An 18,087-nucleotide genomic window follows, 5' to 3' on the forward strand; every position below is an offset into this window, starting at 1 on the left:
TCGTTCTTGAAAGTTAGATAAATTGATTAATAATATCAATGATGGAAGACATTTTACCGAGAAAATTATTTTGTACGATATTGCATTTAAAGTATTTTGTAGATTATGGTAATCGTCACGCGAGTTAATTTGTCGGGAAATTTCTGGAGGATTTCTCTCAAATATGGATCTCGACAGAAAGAATCACTTCTACATCGAAGTTGAATGCAACTGAAAGGATAATTAGTGTTGAAATAAAGTTTCGCGAAATTTATTTTTTACTTTTAGTTGTGAAATTATGAAATTGAGAATGTTTCTTTAAGAAATTGTTCCGTTTTAATATGTCATTATAAATTCACATTTATTATCTAGATACGTAATTTACATTGGACATACAATAATCATATAACGCAACATTTATCGATGATAAATCTTTGCTGCTAATTTCTTTATGTACAAATATTAATTTATTAGAGATACAAATTTTCTTCATAAATAATACAAGAAAATTAGAATACGTTTCTGCACACTGGGCATGTAGATTTCTGGCATGTACTAAACCACTTGTACTGAAAAAAAAAATGTAACTTTCAAAAACAGTTTTAATCAAATCTATGAATATTACAAAGATCAAAAGACATACCAGACAAGCTGTATGAAACTTCTTGCGGCACGTATGACACGATAGTTTCGGTATTTGGTACGTATTTATGTGGAAAATACTGAAACATATATAACATTCTTCGACACCAGCAAATTTTTTATCCAAGTTTCTTTTCCACAATGCAAGACCATCCCACACAGTCCCATTCTATAAGGAAGAAACCAGTTATCGAAATGTATCTTTTTTAACCACAAATTTAATGTAACTATTAATAAACCGTTACTTGATGCGTAAGAAATATGGACAACTGCATATGACAATTCCGCAAATTTACAGCTCCACCCACGTATTGCCCAGGTTCAACCGTAACTGGTCCCAAAGGATGATTAGGTGGTAACGTAATGTTCAGCTCCAGTTTTGTGTCATCCATTTGATACAAGGCTACAACTTCACGGAAAGTTGGATGAACTTTCACTTGCATGTTTTCAATATTAAGTAGTCTGTTATTCAGAAGTTCCTCCTGACAAAGCATAGAGCTAATATAATGCGTTGTGACCTTGTCTACTGCAGCACTGACTCTACTGTCAGCAGTGCTCCACCACTGTCTTACCAACACTGGTAAGCACCTTAAACTATTTGTGTACAACCAACACACTATATGATCTAATCTGCATTCGGTCCAGCTTTCTAAAAACATTGTAAATAAATTATTTTTGCAAAGAAATTTTATTTATAAAAAAATTAATACCTCCAAAGTCAAGGGATGGCTCTGTAGAGAAAATCTCCATTAACTTTACACTTTTATTTTTGTTATCCTGAAGCACCTCTACCGGCATTAGACGGAATATGTTATTTAACAAATTCGGGAAAAAGTCATCTCTGAAAGAATAAACCATTATAGATTCTTAAAAAATATTCATCAAATGTTAAAGATTTAAGAAACATTAAAAAAAATGTTTACTTAAGTATTTCGGCATACTGATATAACAAATTTCTATGATTATTCGCACACATATCTAGTATAATGGCCCATGATAGTAAATATCCCAACATGTATGTATAGGAATCCGTGTACGGTTGAATGGTACAACTAACTGTATCGCATAATCTGTAAAATATAGTAATTAATAATATATTTACCATGAGCATGCACTATGTAAAAACTTACTTGAAATCCATTAAAATAGTGTTCACGATGATCTCAGTATTTTGTAATACATTTTTCATTTTTTTAATGTTCAACGTATTTACATCAAAATTTTCTAATTCTAGAGTTGCTTTATCTTGTTCTACTAGCACTGGTACTGCATGTTTTAACAGATGGTATGCACCTAATTGTATACTAGTTACGGGAGATTGAAATAATTTTAGTGACAATTCTACAGCACAGCTCAAATCAATGGGTTCTCCAAGTGATACACTTGATTGATTTTTGAATAGTATATTTCCGTTTGACATTTTTACCGCTTTTCCTAGATAATCCAACACTATGACAGGTTTCAAAGTTGTTGTCCTTTTATTATACGAATCTGTAAAATGTATTTTTAATAAATTAGAAAAACAAAAAGCAAAGTTGGGTGTCATATTTTTTTGGAATAGACATACCTGCGTAAAACATCCAGGATTGAACAATTCCACCCTGTATGTCACCAGCAACAACATTTTTCCATTCATCTAACAATGTTTGAGGCAAGTTTTCTATCTCTTCCTGTTCATGCTTGTTGAGTAAAGTCTGAATCGCAAGATACAGCTGACATACGGCTACTGTCAGTGCAGATACCTATAATAATGAAAAAAAAAATGCATATTGTAAATTGAAAACGATTATTTACTTTACATAAGGAAGCCTATTGTGTGCAAACCTTAAAGTCATTAGCATTTTGTTTAGATTTAGTAACTGAAAATTGCCATAGAACTAAAGATATTAGGATAAAATTCCAGTGTTTGAACGTTAATTTAGAAGGAGTTCTTGTTACGAGTTCTGTCAATAACCTTATAACTTCCAGAGGTACAGTTAATTTTTCCCACGAAGTTTGAGAAATATCGCTATAAGGAAAGGAGTATAAATGTTATTTTACAATTAGATTAATAAATATTATACAATTTTATGAAGTAAAATTATTATAGATACCAATCAAGAAGTAATAACATAGTGTTTTCTTTCTCCAAGGATATTAGTTTTTCAAAAATGCTACAGTAGTTTAAACTATTTTTTTCATTAATGAGCGTACTTCTTTCTACTATAAGTTCACGAATATCATCATTTGATGTTACTAAAGTGTTTTCCGAACTTTGAAGTATTGATAAAATCTGGAGTAAAATATTTGATCATTATATAAAACATTTCCAAACAATACAAGAGGTTGTAACATTCATATTTTACTACCTGTTGCCCTTGAAGATTCATTTCATTATTTCCTATAGATACATTGTTGTTGTATATTCTATATAGTTCTTCTTGATTTTTGCTCATACATATTTCAGTACAACAAAACTGTATTATGTACGATAACATACTGCCATATTTTGAATAATTCCTACAAAAATATATTGAAATTAAATAATTAAAAAATAGATTGATGAAATTAAATAAATAGTACAATTAGTAATCACTAATGACGGAAAAAATTACTTGCATTTTAATGTAATGAACAATTTCGTTGTGTGTGTCTTCATTAATGTACATTTGTATTTGTTTAAAACAATTTTGAACAGTTACTAATATTTTAATTACATTGCTGTAATATTTAGTCTGGAACGAATTGATCAATAAAGAATTATATTACTTTCTTTTTAGAAAAACTAAATATTTTAAAGCTATAAATTATTACACTTACGGATTTGTAATAATTTATGTAAATTCGCCCCAAAATAATTGAGTATATAATGTTTATTAAAAGTTTTGTAACTCCCGGTAAATTCATATCGTGTATCAATGGTTTTTTAATATTATGTCCTTTCTCTTCATCTCTATTAATTGATCTTGAGCAAAGAGTATTCAGCAAATTTACATTAAACAATGCCCATTTTAAACAATTCTCAGTATTATCCATTACTGCATTACTAGTTAAATTAATGGGCACGCAATTCTGATAGATATGTATGCTCTGATCAAGAGTGGATACATAGAGTTTACCACTTATTACTTCACCATACAGTATTATTCCAGTTACTTCAGCCATCCATGTAGTTATATCAGAATCTGTTAAGAATGTTAAAATAATTTCTTGTGCATAGTCTCCATCTATGTGAACCTGGTTATTAATTATAACTTCAAGAAAATCAGTTGCTATGTCCACCAATATTTCTTTGGCATGCTCTTCGTTTCTATAAAGTATTACCCATGTTATAAAGCAAAGAATAAAAATATTTCATAGATAATGCAAATTGTCTTACGAATTAAATATCTTCTTCCACATAATTGTTGCAAACTTTTTAGTTAATTCAATCAGTGCTGGATAAGATAGTTTTTGAATAGCTTCCAGAAGTCCTTTGGTCCATATATCCCGCATTGTTTTCATAAAAGTGGAATTATTAATAAAATATTCCTGAGAGCACAAATCAAAAAGCATTTGTAATAGTTGTACAGCTCCTAATGTTAACCGTTTATGAGTCCATGTCAATGGTACAATACAAGAAATTAATTTTGCAAAATGTAACAAATACGTTTTATCCACTTCATGAATTGAATTACAAAGTATAGATACAATTTCATTGACTCCCTCTTCTTTTATCAATAAACCTGAAAATTATATTGGAGTAATTATTTGCTGTATTCATAAACTGTAATGCTATTAAATATTAAAGACTTACTGCCATCATCAGAAGACTCAAAAGCTAATAAAATGAGATTCTGATTTTTCTCTAAATCAGAATAATTCCCTGAAGCAATTTCCTTTGTTACATCTAATAATAGACTAGTTATTGTAGACTGTGAACACCATTTTTTTACTGTTAGATCGTTTCTATATTTCTTCGATAGAGCACATTGTATAACACTTTTTTTTATTACAATATTTTCGAACTGAAAGTACACAAATAAAAATATATTGTGGGCAATTTTATAAATTTGTACAAAATTGTATAAAAAAGTGACTAATTCTTACCTGTGTCAGTGACTCTAAAACATTATTTTTCTCATCATCATTCATATACCTAATAAGATTGAAAATTAATTCTACTATATCCTCGGTTCCTGCTGATTCGTCCAGTAACCAGCTTTGTACAATTTGATCATAGAAACTATAGAAGTCTATTTGTATTTTTAAAGTGTTTGACCGATTTGTAAAAAGGTTTTCACTCTCAAAGCCAGTTATAAGCTTATTTAAACATGTGACATATTTTTTTGTGCGTTGTTCAATGATTTTATTAACATATTTTATGCAAAGGGAATTGACAAAATCATTGAGTTCATTGAGAAATTCAACATCAGTATCAATTCTTATATCTTGCGTTTGATATTCAGTTTCTACATCTTCTTCTGGATTAGAAAATTTTACCTTTAAATTTTTACGGCTATGTGTGGGCACTGTTTTCAATGTAACTAAGAATTCAATTTGGGAATTATTTACATCTGAAACATTGGATGTTTCAAAATTTTGAGATACGTTTATAACCGAATCGAATAATATATTCAGTTCGCACCAAAATGTGTATATTAAGTGAAAATATGATTCATAATCTACATTATATCGATTTCTACTCCAATATCGCACTAAATGTGTAATTTCACAAAAAAGAATTTGTCTCATAGGAGTATTTTCCCGTAAACATATTTCCAGGCTTGGCATAAGCTGAAATAATTGATAAAAAATCCTAAATATTCTTTCTACAAAAAAGGTTGCATTAATACTTAGTATAAATATGTGAAATAAAATGAAGAACCTGTTCTTTAAGCAGTGCAGTACATAAATCTTCATTATTAACATTCAGAAGAATAGAATAACGCAAACATTCAACAAATGACGTTACCACTGCAAATATTTCTGAACGGCTCGTTTGTACGCTTTTTACGAGAAATCTAAAAAAAAAAAGAAACATATTTTAAGCTATCGCTCAAAATAATCTATAGTTTATTATAAATAATTAAATATTTATTATACTGATCGATTACCTACCCACGTTGCATATTATTAAAAAAGTTTTTGTACAAATATTGAACATCTACGTTTAGTTTTGGAAACTGACTAATAAGTGGTAACAAGTTCGGGTAAATAATACTAGCACAACATTGTCCCCCACTTTGTAAAACACGCCACAATTTTGGCAATACTAGTTTTTCAACACTTACTACACAATGCCAATCCTAAAAAAAAAAGGAATATTCTGTAATTCAATTATAAACTTAAAATATTAAACTCTGTATAAATAACAATTGTTTACCTCTATTTTATTTATAGTTACAAGCATAGATTCCCATACAGCAGATAAGACTGAAGGCTCTGTTTCATCAAGATTATTCATAATAGTCGTTACAGTTCTCTTTTTTTGTTCTTGCAACAGTAGTGCAGCATTCCTAACTATTGATGTTAGCACATTAAAAAATGCTGCTTTAACTGACGGAGCATCATACTTTACTAATTTCCAGAATTTGTTATTATTTATAATTTTATGGTGAATATCAATCATTTTCTCTATTTCCTGAACAGGAATTTTCTCTAAATAAAAACTGTAACCTTGTAAACTTGCTATTAATACCCTCTGATACTTTGCTTCCATTTCTTCTACAGTGAGATTCCTAGTAACATACATAAATTAGTATAATACAGTTTTGATAGTCAGTCCTCACATTTACGTAAATATAAAGCATACTTTTGTGGAGACAAAGACTGGGCTGTATGAATGGTAATGTTATCACAGATGTATGTTAAAATTTCACATTGACAATGCACAATGGCATCAATAACTTTTTTGGATGGAAATGTATCCTATATATGCATAAAAGATTTCCCATTAAAACAATACAAATCAACATCATTAATTTACAGAATTTCATGGTCAATATATAATAATTTACATTGAATGAATTATTAGCAGCTGATGCTGCAGGTGGGTATGTATCATGTTGTGAAGTGAACCAAGCTCCTGCAAGTTGTTTTAAATACATTGCTATACTTTTGCCGACACGTTTCACAACAGCCGCATGTGCCAATTGTGCAGCTTCTCGTACTCTGTGTTCTACATCTATAGCTAAGGCACAATATATCCGTGGCCAAAATGGCAACATTCCCTCAACAGCTGACAATTCTGAATTTCTACACATGACAGCAAATTCTTGCAAAGCCTAAAAATATAATATTTCAATTTTAATATTATTTATATATGTAATAAGAATTGCACTTACTTTGTATTTTGTCGTTGCATCTTTTTTATTCATTTTCTTTAACACTATTTGAAAATTACTGTCAACATTGCTCATTTCTATCTCATTTATGCTACAGAGTGATAAACCTGGTAATACAGGTACGTATCCACCATCTTTAACAGCTGAGAAACCAACAAAATTTGACGTTGCAGTACCCAGAAGTTCTGCACTTCGACTGCTATTTGATGGCTAAAAACCACAGATAATTAACAATGTTAAAATATATTTCAATACAAAATTTAAGTCTTTCTTAACACACTGGGCAATGAACAATATAGACAAATCTTACTGCAGTAATCCACAAAAAATTTTAATTACTTCATTGTCTACATACTGTAATTCATTAAATCACTACTACTATCTATTTTCCATGGAAAATTTAATTATTCAATGGAAGAATTGAGATTATTGTTCTTGCAATAACAAAATTTAACCTATAATTTCTTACAAATCATGCTTTACTATTGATATAAACTTTCACTTACTCTGAGATTGTTTTTTGTTCGTTGCGCTTGTTTGTTCTTTCCCATGATAATTACTGCAAGAACAACGGGAAACAAAGGATCTTGTAATTAGACATTAATTTTGCTCGTTCAATTTTCTGCCAGAAACACGTTTGCAACAACTGATTTTTGAATGTTGGGTGTGACGTGTACGCTTTCTAACCGTGGTATATTTACCGAAATTTAATAATAAATTAGAATTAACTAGTGCATAATATTCGAATTTTTATGCAGCTTGACGTTAATACTTTGCTAAAGAATAATATGTATGAAAATTTCGTTAGTTGTTGTAAAGAAAAATGGTATAATAAAACACGATGATATATTGCATAAATATGATAACATAACAAACAGTAAATTTGGAAGAATTGTTTTATTTTATGCCAAGTAAGAAATTACTAAATGTATGCAAACGTTCCTTTCTGTTATTTTTTGTTCTATGAACACGTGTAAATTTTCGTTGCAGGTTAAGGAGACTATCAACATGAACGTTGGAAACAAATTGAGTCAAAGATTGCTATTGTTATATTGTTCTTTCACTTGCATTTACTTTCCTGGTATTCTAATATTACTCAAGTTAAACGACAACTTGTACAATGTGGGAAAGTACAAGTTTATTCCAGTATTATTAATCCTACTTTTCGCAGAAGTGATAAAATTACTGTTTCCTATGTTTCATTCTGAATCAGTAATTATAGGAAAAACTGAATTACGGACATCCTCGAAAACTAGAAAGTCTTGGTCAAAATACCTAAAAGAAATTTTGAAATTTTTGTTAGTAGCTTTCCTCTTGTCAGTTGTGTACTATATTGTAATTATATTGTTCGGTGCACCTGCATTTATGCATCACGAAGAAACTATAATGCTCACTGTTACATTGACTACTCTTACATTTGTTCCTGCAAGTTTACATTTAGGAGTGGATAGTGTAATAGAAATTATGATTGGAACACAGTCGCAGAAGAGCAATATTTTAGTGGATGCTATAAAAATAAATATTCAAACAACACTTTTAGGTACATGGTTGGGTGCTATTGTAATTCCATTAGATTGGGACCGTCCATGGCAAACTTGGCCAATACCATGCGTGATGGGTGCTCTTTTTGGCTATATGATTGCACATTTTATTACTCTTGCAAAGACATTACCTATGTTAAGATTAGGTAAAAAGCTTCATAAATAAATATTAATGATTACACAGATAGCTATATAACATTTAATATTACAAATTCCCATCATTTTGATAAATATAATATGTACACGTAGTAATTCATTTACACATTAGGAAATTTTATAATAAATTGATCTCTTACATTTAAATAGTCTACTCTGAGCAGTAATTCATTTTGCATTTTAATAAAGAGATTTTATACTTAACAGTGGTGCAAAGGTATGTCACAGTACATGTTCTGAAAATGATCAATAGATGGTAAATGTTATAAAAGCAGATAAAATAGCAAATAAGTATTGCATACAAAATAAGAACATCTATTTAAGAAATCATATTAAATAGGTCTTATTACGTAAAGTTTTTGATATAGACTATGCGATAATGATCGCGATCAAAAAATAATAAAATTAAATTGTCTTAAGAAAAAATTATCACGTTTCCTATATCAACGCGTGGTTAACAATATTTTTAGGCATGAACTTTGGAACAGACTTCTATTCTGTTGTAAAAATTGCGAATGGTTGCCTCGTGTAATAATTCGTTCTTAGTAATTTGAAAATTTATCTATAATAGTTCTGAGAAGTACACAAATCATTTTATTTATTCAGTTTCCCTACCAACATTTTCAAATGATTAAATATTCTATCAGAAAAATATAAAATCTTGGATTTTAAATCTTCACTCGACGACTTATCTAGAAACGAAAAGGATAAAAATTGAACGCATTGTATTAGGTAAGAAATAATCGATAATATTCGCGATGGAGGATTGATAATGTGGGTAATATATACCGAGAAAATTGGGTGGGAATTTAGAATTCTGAACTATATGTAGGTATAGTTAGTTTCTGAATACGGTAACACAAGACACTTTTATAACGCATAAAAATGTATGAAAGTATGGATATTTTATTAAAATTTAAGAATATTTTTGTAACTTTGATATATTTCAATAAATTTATTTCGAGGAATATAAACAGATTTTTTCTCTTTCCATTTTGTTTTCATTTCCTTTATGTGGTCATAAATTATGAGCCAAAAAAGAGATACTAAATTTTAAGTGCTGTTTAATTATTCCCTCCTTAGAACATAAGATATTATCGAGAAGGGTTTGGGAGTAAATGGAGTTTGGAAAAGTTTAGTAAGGTGTTAGCTGTAATTTTGAAAATATTCTTAATTTCACGTATTCCAGTACCATACTCCAACATCAAGTTGTGAGAATGAATGGAACTTATTGTCACAATTATAGGATCACCATTGTTAAATGTAGAATATGCTACAAACCACTGATTTTTCCCGAAGTCGGTATGTAGGTACATGGGATACAACTCCTATTGAGTTGCATCGAATATCCGGCAGTCTGGTCTATTTTGTACTTTATCTGCGGTCTCGTAATGTAGTAGTTCCATCTAGCGTTTCATTCGTGAAACAAGTAGAAATTTATCAAGAAAGAGATGGGGTTACGTTTATCGTACCGTATTCCCCCCCAAACTGCACGAATTAAGGCCTCCTGGGGAGACACACTTGACTCAGCGTTTCACACGGATATAAACAAAATGCAATACAAAGATAAAGCGAAAGGCATGTACGTCTTAAAGGCAACTCCCCACTGCCATCGTTCAGTCATTACAGTGCCGACCGCCATCGAATCAGTGTGATTGGTGTCGTAGTGCAACAAGCCATACGTATGTTCCAGGAGCGAAGCAATTATAATCACATTTTTATCTGTCAATTGGTATAGAGATGTCAAGTCCAGTGGAATGTAAACTTAAGGGTGGACACCCTCCTGCAGGTAACGAAACGAAACTTAATATCCTTTAAAAAATGGAAAAGGTTAACGTGTTTACACGATCCATCGAGTGACGTCGTTGCGCACCTGTCTGGATAGTTCAAGGCCATCTGATTGTATTGTTTAACGTTTTTCAATGATAATATGCGTTTTACATTTTTTCTTTAGTAAAAGCGGGTGGTATGCGAATTACTCAGCATAAAATTCCGAAAGAGGAACGGGAAATAAAGCCGATTAAGGATGCGGACGAAAGTAGACCGTCGAGTAGGTAAGTAGATATCTTTAAAAGTACAATAAGGATAATTCCGCAGTACGACGAATAGATAAAAAAATATATATTAATGCGCAAAAAGTAGTGTTATTTGTTCGATCGTTGGATAAAATATCATAATACGTTGAAGACGAGAATAATCTCGTGGATAACAACTCTTTAAGCCAATAATATACACGTACCGCTGGATTCGCGATATCTGCCATATTTGCGATAAACGTCATTTGTCGTATTACGCACATAAATGAAGCAATATGGTATTAATAAAGCGATAGCGTATAAGGAAATTTTTATATCACGATGAGATCAGAGTTATAAAAAATTTTTCTAATAATTTTACGGGACAAATAAACTTTTTTATTAATTTAAATTTTATTTCAGTCCACCCAAAACTATAATGATCAGTGGATTTCCAGCAAAGGGAAATGCAGATTTTCCTCCAGAAGCTGTACAAGTCTTCCACGAAAAACCTATACCAACTCACGATACACGTCCAATGCATTGTTCGCGTCCCATCGTTATTCAGCAACCCAGGAAGTGAACAACGTGCACATTGTCTGTCAAAGTGGGCTGTCAGAAAGAACAGGAGCCCGTATATTTAAATATTAAATTAAAAAGAAAAAAAAAAGTACATAATTGAAAGTTTCTGTGGGATACAGAACTGGTATGTCTGCGTGTTAACAATTTTATAGCATAACGTAAGGTTTGTTTACCAAGAAGCTGTGGTTTCATGTAACGCGAAACGAAGTATCTCGCGAGAGTTTATTACTGTTGTTAAGAGAGAAAACAATTTATTTTTAATGCAGCGTCGTGAGGTTCCTGAAGCAGCATTTGAGCGACCGACTTACTCCGGCCTTCCGGAGTAGCGTTCGCACAGATTCAATCATTAGATTACGATATCGTTAGCACGCTCTTATCGCTATTTTGTAATCGATGCACGATATCAGGTGTGTTATATTATAGAGTATACGTATGTAACTATCTTCGGGACCAGTATGCATTTCAAGGTGTAGTGTGCTCGAGGAAATAAGAATACTTTGCTATATTCTGTCTTCAAGTTTTCGTGTTTTTGCACTTAGTCGACCCTAGGTATCGTAGAAATCCGATTAATCCACACATGTTATGTACTATTTTATCACTACGGGGAAAAACTACTTTGCGAACGTAATTGTCGAACGAGATTCGCAATATTGGCCACAGTTTGTACCAGATTCGAAGAAGGAAAGAAAAAAACGTTCTTATACGTAAACAACAAAAGGATTCAATCACTTCTCCTTTATCCTTTCGTTTACCCCGGTATTCGTATCGGTTAGGGTCTTACCGCGGTTAGGCGGTCACGCGATGTCGTTGGTAACCGTGAGTAGCATTGACCATTGTCGTCATAGTGATTGGTATGAATTCTACAAACATAGCCACATTGATGTGTCAAAGGCTGAATGAAAAAAGTGTTCGAGTGGAGCTTCCTTCCTGATGTGTAAAGATGTGAATGCATTACCGTTCGCGAACGCCGTTTCCGCTTGAAAATTTTCGTACGTTCAGAATCTCACGGATCGTCGTAACCTTCCGGTTCGTAAAGCTCGACCGTGTTCAAGGTCTCGTCACGATGTCTACGAAAAACATCGAAAAGGTTCTGGAGATCGATGCACACGTCAACAGAAATTATGACATCGTTCGACGTCTCGGCAAAGGGGTAATTATTTTTCCTTTTTTTTATTTTCACTATTCTATTTCCCTGTGTTTAACGAGTTTTGAAACGATTCAACGATCTTCGCGAACGTGCGATTCTACTTCCGGAAACGTTCTCGTCCTCCCCATCGAATAATCGAGGTTTACGGAGAAAATGTTCCTCGTATAATTTATCGAAAGACGAACGGTTCGTTCGTACGATTAATTAAACGGTCGTACAAGAATGTCATTGCAACGTAAATTAATAAAGTCAATATCGGAATAATTGCACGTTATTGTATAAAATATTGCACGAATAGAATTGAAAAAAAAAAAAAAAAGAAAAATTATTCCACGACTCGCGACGACGAGGTTGATCGATTTATAGAGTAAAGTAAACGTAGCATATACGTATGTACAATTATCAATAGCTGTCGTCGTGGTACCTACGTCGCGGACAAGTATAACTACGGTCAATCGATACTCGAGCGGTTAACGGTTACGATCGTGAAACCGGGTACCGGAAGTAACGACTGTCGCGCGTGTATCCGTTTACGCGTAACAACGATTCAACACGCGTAAAACGTACTCCGGTTGTAAGGGAAACCTATTCGAAAGATTATCGTTGTCGAGCGATTTGTTGACACGTCGTTCGACAGGCATACGGGATCGTATGGAAGGCGATAGACAAGAAAAACAGGGAGACGGTGGCGGTGAAGAAGATCTTCGACGCTTTCCGGGATCAGACGGACGCGCAGCGCACATTCCGTGAGATAATGTTTCTACAGTCGTTCGCCAATCACGAGAACATCGTACGACTGCTCGGTCTTCACAAGGCGAACAACGACCGGGACATTTATCTCGTGTTCGAGTACATGGGTGAGTTTTACCCGGTCCGAAGAAGAATTCACAAAGGTCACGTGCCGCGACGATTCTCAGACATTTGGCCTGAAACACGTTTCGGCCCGTTTCCCCAGAAACCGATCTCCACAACGTCATTAAGAAGGGGAACATCCTGCAGGACATCCACAAGGTCTACATCATGTATCAGCTGTTTAAGGCGATCAAATACATACATTCGGGCAACGTGATACACAGGGATCTGAAGGTGGGTCGGTTCCCGTCGTCCACTCCCGTACAATTCCCCCCCACGACTAACCCGATGTTCCTTGCAGCCGTCGAACGTTCTACTGAACGCTAAATGTCACTGCAAGATCGCCGATTTCGGTCTGGCGCGATCGGTTACTCAGATCGGCGAAGGTGACGGTGAAACTGCCAGCGATCCCACCCTCACGGATTACGTCGCGACGCGTTGGTATCGGGCACCGGAGATACTCGTCGCTTCGAAAAGGTATTCGGCCGTTTCTCGTTAGAGTAACTCGATTTCAGTACACTTCTTACCACCGTCTGGCTACCGTCGATGCTTAGGTACACCAAGGGTATCGACATGTGGTCCTTGGGATGCATTCTCGGTGAAATGCTACTCGGAAAGCCATTGTTTCCCGGTTCCTCGACGATAAACCAAGTCGAGAGAATAATGGCCACACTTCCGTTGCCCACCAAAGAAGGTAATTCGACGACAACTTCGATATCTTCGACCAACGTTCAACGAGATTGTTCCCAGATCTGCTTTCGGTCAGTGCCGGTTACGGAATCAACTTACTGAAGAAGACACCGAGCGTACCGAGGCGTTCGTTGAAGGATCTGTTGCCACAGGTGTCAAAGGATGCGTTGGGACTTATCAGTAACCTGATACTGTTCAACCCCAATCACAGATTAACGGCCGTGGAGGCTCTGGAGCACCCATACGTGGCCGAGTGCGTACATCTTTCAAACGCGTTTATCGATCCGTTCGAACGGAGCGTATAAATATTCCCAAAATCTTCGGGTACCTCGATGACGCGGAGTGTTCCTCCTCAATTCGGATAGAAACGCGTTTCGCGATGGGTAGTCCAATAAGAAAAACGAGATCGAGGGGTAATCGTTTTACGGAAAACGAGCACGGTTCGAACGACGAATTGTTTTCTAAATTCGTGGGGGAGTAAACTTCCGTTAATGTTCTCGGTTATGTATGTATCTTCCCCGATAGCTTTCACCAGAGGAGCAACGAACCGGAACGAGGATCGAGCGTGGTGCCTTTACTCAGCGACGATGTACAGCTCTCCGTCGACGAGTACAGAAATAAACTTTATTCGATGATGGACGAAAAGCGTCGAAAACATAAAAATATGTGGGTAAACTCCATCGGCTCGGTTTAACGATTATTACTCCAATCTCGAAAGAAACGAAAGCAAACCACTGTCCGGCAGGTCCAAGTCTAGAATCAGACGACTTTCGGAGCACATCAGGAAGGAAACCGCTGGCAATAATTACAATCCCGTGATCGGTCAAGGTGACGCGACCGTTGGCAAAAATGTCGCACACTCGTACCAAGATTTACGCAAAGAGAGAGGCAGAAGCGACGCGTACGAACCTTCCTGTTTAGAAGGTACGCTCGTTTACTCGGCGAGAACCGAGCCAACAAGAAAATGGTTACACGTTACCTTTTGTTTTCTTTTGTTTTTTCCAGCACGCGGACAGCTACCGAGCAGGAAAACGATGCGGCAGTCGCAAATTGACAGCGGTGAAAGAATCACGAAGACGAGAACGATAAGTACCTCGATGGAGCCGCAAACTCAGAACATCGCCAGAAATTGTCGACCGACCGGTAACTATACAATATTTAAGCGATTCGATCGTTCACGCTGACGAGTCCTCCAACGTTTCTATAGTCAAGAACACGGCAACGCAGTACACGTACAATTTAATGAACGGCAACGCAAACAATTTCACGCCGAGCGCAACGAAGAGCTGTCTGCACATCAACCAACAACACGGACAGTTGTCCAAGTCTCAACGTTCCATACAATCGGACCAAGTGACGGTGGTAAGCAAACGAGCTACGAACGATCCTTTTCTAATTTCCCTCTATCGCCAGAGTGTTTAAAAAATTGGTCGTGCTCTGTGGCACAGGAGTAAACGGACGATTCTATCGTTGCAGGCTACGTGTCGCGTGGGATTCATTTAGGTACTGTGATCATTATATAAGTCCCACAATTCACGCTTCTTGCACACGGTAACGGCGCGTTTGCCTTTTCTTTTCTTTCGCCGCGTAAAGGCCAGCCACCAGCGAAGCTTCGAATACGATCGACCGTGTCGAGGAATCTCTTTCGCGCGCGACTTATTTTCGTATTATATATACTTTCTTGCGGATATATTAACGCGCGGCCACGGTCATTCGACGCGTTTCAACAAAGGTTCCACGATTTCAGTGCGCACCCGGCGGAAGATCCGGTCAATTGGGCCAACTCGGTCGAACGAAGCCGCGAAGGAACTGCAAGCAGATCCGCGCGTACGCCGAATCGGCTTTGGACACCAATTGGCGGGACGAGGATCGACGAAAGAATTCGTTCGCTTGCGATAATCCCAACGATCTTCGAACGAAGTACTTCGTCAGAGTGCCGGACAACGCGACCGGTTACTACGTCAAGTCCAGCGGCAGCAACAACAGTAGAAACACCAATAGCAGCAACGCGAACAGCGCCGAATCTTTGCGCGCCTCGTATCATTCCAGCTCGAAGAATCAAGCCGTGAGAAACTATTTGAATCAGATGATGCCACCGCGTATCGAGGAACGATCGCCGCTCACCTGTGAAACCGGTAATCATCGAACGATACTACGTAGCGCTACCCGCAACATCGAAAGGCTGCAACCTGCCGGTAGCAATCGGACGGGGAGCGTCGGTCTCGATCGCGGTCAAGCTACCAGCGTACAGTCCAAGTACATCGTCGATAGCATTGTCACCGGTGAGAAAAAATCGACGCCGTCGATACGCGACTCGCGTTTCCTGGATAGCTACGCGCAATGTCACGGTGTGATTACGGCGTCCGAGTACAAGGATTTACGAAGCGGGACAATACGGTGGTAAAATATCGCCGGGTCGAGGTTTCGAGGAAGAGAACGCCGACGGACGACAGACTGCCAGGATTTTTCAACGCCGACACCACACGATACAAATATTTTTATACGATTCCTAACACCTCGAGCGGAATATTTAAAATCCTCGCGGATAAGACCGGTCGGTAACCGACCCCTCGGAATATCTCTTAAATTCGATATTACGCGAACGAGAATCGATCGAGGTGTTTTTCTTATTATTTTTTTATCGCGCTGGACCATGTCCATCGGTTAAGCACGATCGCGTTCCGTTGAAAATCGAAGGGTGAACAGCGAGCAGTCGAAGAACGTTAACGGCCGTTCTTTTTCTCGGAAGCCACGAGCGTCGTTTAGACGAGTCAATGTTCCTACGTAAATTTTACAACAAGTCAAGCGTATCGCGCAATCGGTACTTCGAATTCCCACGGGAGGAAACCTGCCGAGGCCTCGTCTCGAACGGAAACCTCACCAACGATAGGGAACAATAAACGATCTCCGGGCAAATGGTACTTGTAAGTTCTTAGGTAAGAAAAAATTATCGAGACGCGCGATCTTTGTACAACCTTAGGCTAGCGATCGAAAGAAAGAGAAAAGAAAAAAAAAAAAAAAAACACGGGAAGTGAAAATAAAAGATTCAATCTCACCTGTTGCATCGAACCGACTTCCTGTAATCACCGTTTCCCTCGGAAAACATTACATCGACGTACAATTTTCTTCGGACGAAACGATCGCCGATCGGAGATCCGATATTTCTCGCGTTGGAATTCGAAGAACACACAAAACCGTAGTAAGGAATAAATGTATAAGTACGTAACGCGAAGTCAATTAACGGTGGGGGTCGGAAGGGTGCAAACGGTAGTCGTTCCCGATGAACGACGCTACTCGGCCCTTCTTCGCGTTTATTCGTCGACAATGTAGCGTGTAAATTTCTTTGTAATATACTTTCTTGTGATACTTTTACGCGGCTATGTGATAATGTCCAATTCCTATGTATTACCTGTCGTGGAATGAATTTTTACTAAAGGAATCCAACTCGTTTATTTCCCAGCTGTCCGTGTCCCGATCAAAAGCGGCGTAAAGAGATTGCCTCCTATCGCGACGAGAGTGGTGCACCCTTTGCGCCGGGATACGAGAACGCTCCGTTTTCCATTTTCCATCCCATGGCGCAATTCACGGAGTTACTCGTTGTCGATACCGAGCAGTCCCATACGCTGCCCGGTGAAAGCTTTTCTGATAGAAACGTTACTCCGAGCGTTCTCTTCCCATGGTCCCCGAGAAGATAATGGAAGTTCGTTCGCGCCAGTCGGGGCAAAGGAGAATGCTCGAAAGTGTCAATTTTTCGTGCATACTACTCGGAAAGGATCCATTTGCGCGCGGGAGTCTCCCAATCGGGCTGACGATAATTATTTAATCGGCAATGCCTAAAGGTCGAAACGTCGCGTTCGTAACGATCGTGTTTTACTCTCGACGATCGAGAAGAACGAAGGCTCCTTGACTCGCAATTGACCCGTACCCGTGCCTATACCACTTATTGTTCGTCGATAGCCAATACCGTCGCTTAACGGTCGATCGATGGAAACTCGATTGAAAAACCGAGCGATAAATTTACTCGTGAAGAACAGAAAGTACCGAACTGGAACGGGTAATTAGCAACTACTCGAACAAATTGGACGCGACCCTTTTCGAATGTTTAATGTTCGGGGGTCTTGCGATATTTAACGATCGTTGGTCTTCGACGTCGATCGATCATTTTAACGGTTCCCTTC

The 18,087-nt window shown here is 36.6% G+C and overlaps 4 protein-coding genes across 5 annotated transcripts; 3 read left to right on the forward strand and 1 right to left on the reverse strand.

Moving 5' to 3' along the window:
- Window positions 1–319: 319 nt before the first annotated feature.
- Window positions 320–7,604, reverse strand: Ltn1 (E3 ubiquitin-protein ligase listerin). The gene is made up of 22 exons (XM_076317470.1): window positions 7,433–7,604; window positions 6,927–7,136; window positions 6,600–6,866; window positions 6,395–6,510; window positions 5,966–6,320; window positions 5,701–5,888; window positions 5,468–5,603; window positions 4,690–5,376; window positions 4,397–4,607; window positions 3,980–4,325; window positions 3,421–3,910; window positions 3,220–3,335; window positions 2,970–3,120; window positions 2,715–2,893; window positions 2,446–2,629; window positions 2,189–2,363; window positions 1,752–2,112; window positions 1,545–1,691; window positions 1,332–1,462; window positions 867–1,270; window positions 623–790; window positions 320–548 (listed from the first exon to the last, which is right to left on the reverse strand). Exons 1-22 carry the CDS (start codon window positions 7,475–7,477, stop codon window positions 489–491), a joined length of 5,127 nt encoding a protein of 1,708 aa, XP_076173585.1. The 5' UTR covers window positions 7,478–7,604; the 3' UTR covers window positions 320–488.
- On the forward strand, window positions 7,522–9,585 carry Pig-f (phosphatidylinositol glycan anchor biosynthesis class F). The gene is made up of 2 exons (XM_076317473.1): window positions 7,522–7,837; window positions 7,917–9,585. Exon 2 carries the CDS (start codon window positions 7,935–7,937, stop codon window positions 8,631–8,633), a length of 699 nt encoding a protein of 232 aa, XP_076173588.1. The 5' UTR covers window positions 7,522–7,837; window positions 7,917–7,934; the 3' UTR covers window positions 8,634–9,585.
- A 643-nt stretch (window positions 9,586–10,228) lies between these two features.
- Window positions 10,229–11,737, forward strand: LOC143149808 (death-associated protein 1). The gene is made up of 3 exons (XM_076317475.1): window positions 10,229–10,412; window positions 10,578–10,677; window positions 11,062–11,737. Exons 1-3 carry the CDS (start codon window positions 10,364–10,366, stop codon window positions 11,219–11,221), a joined length of 309 nt encoding a protein of 102 aa, XP_076173590.1. The 5' UTR covers window positions 10,229–10,363; the 3' UTR covers window positions 11,222–11,737.
- A 141-nt stretch (window positions 11,738–11,878) lies between these two features.
- LOC143149806 (extracellular signal-regulated kinase 2) lies at window positions 11,879–17,348 on the forward strand. Of its 2 annotated transcripts, XM_076317472.1 has the most exons (12): window positions 11,879–12,370; window positions 13,005–13,224; window positions 13,323–13,453; window positions 13,521–13,696; window positions 13,774–13,913; window positions 13,970–14,162; window positions 14,435–14,575; window positions 14,655–14,833; window positions 14,915–15,052; window positions 15,117–15,271; window positions 15,386–15,412; window positions 15,657–15,765. In XM_076317472.1, the coding sequence occupies exons 1-11, from the start codon at window positions 12,167–12,169 to the stop codon at window positions 15,410–15,412; spliced, it is 1,704 nt and encodes a 567-aa protein (XP_076173587.1). In that variant the 5' UTR covers window positions 11,879–12,166; the 3' UTR covers window positions 15,657–15,765. The 2 variants fall into 2 exon arrangements, with proteins under 2 accessions (XP_076173587.1, XP_076173586.1); XM_076317471.1 differs by lacking the exon at window positions 15,386–15,412 and having other exon boundaries at window positions 15,657–17,348.
- The last annotated feature ends 739 nt before the right edge of the window (window positions 17,349–18,087 follow it).

Source organism: Ptiloglossa arizonensis, chromosome 8 (genome assembly GCF_051014685.1).
Source record: "Ptiloglossa arizonensis isolate GNS036 chromosome 8, iyPtiAriz1_principal, whole genome shotgun sequence".
NCBI classification, from domain to species: domain Eukaryota; kingdom Metazoa; phylum Arthropoda; class Insecta; order Hymenoptera; family Colletidae; genus Ptiloglossa; species Ptiloglossa arizonensis.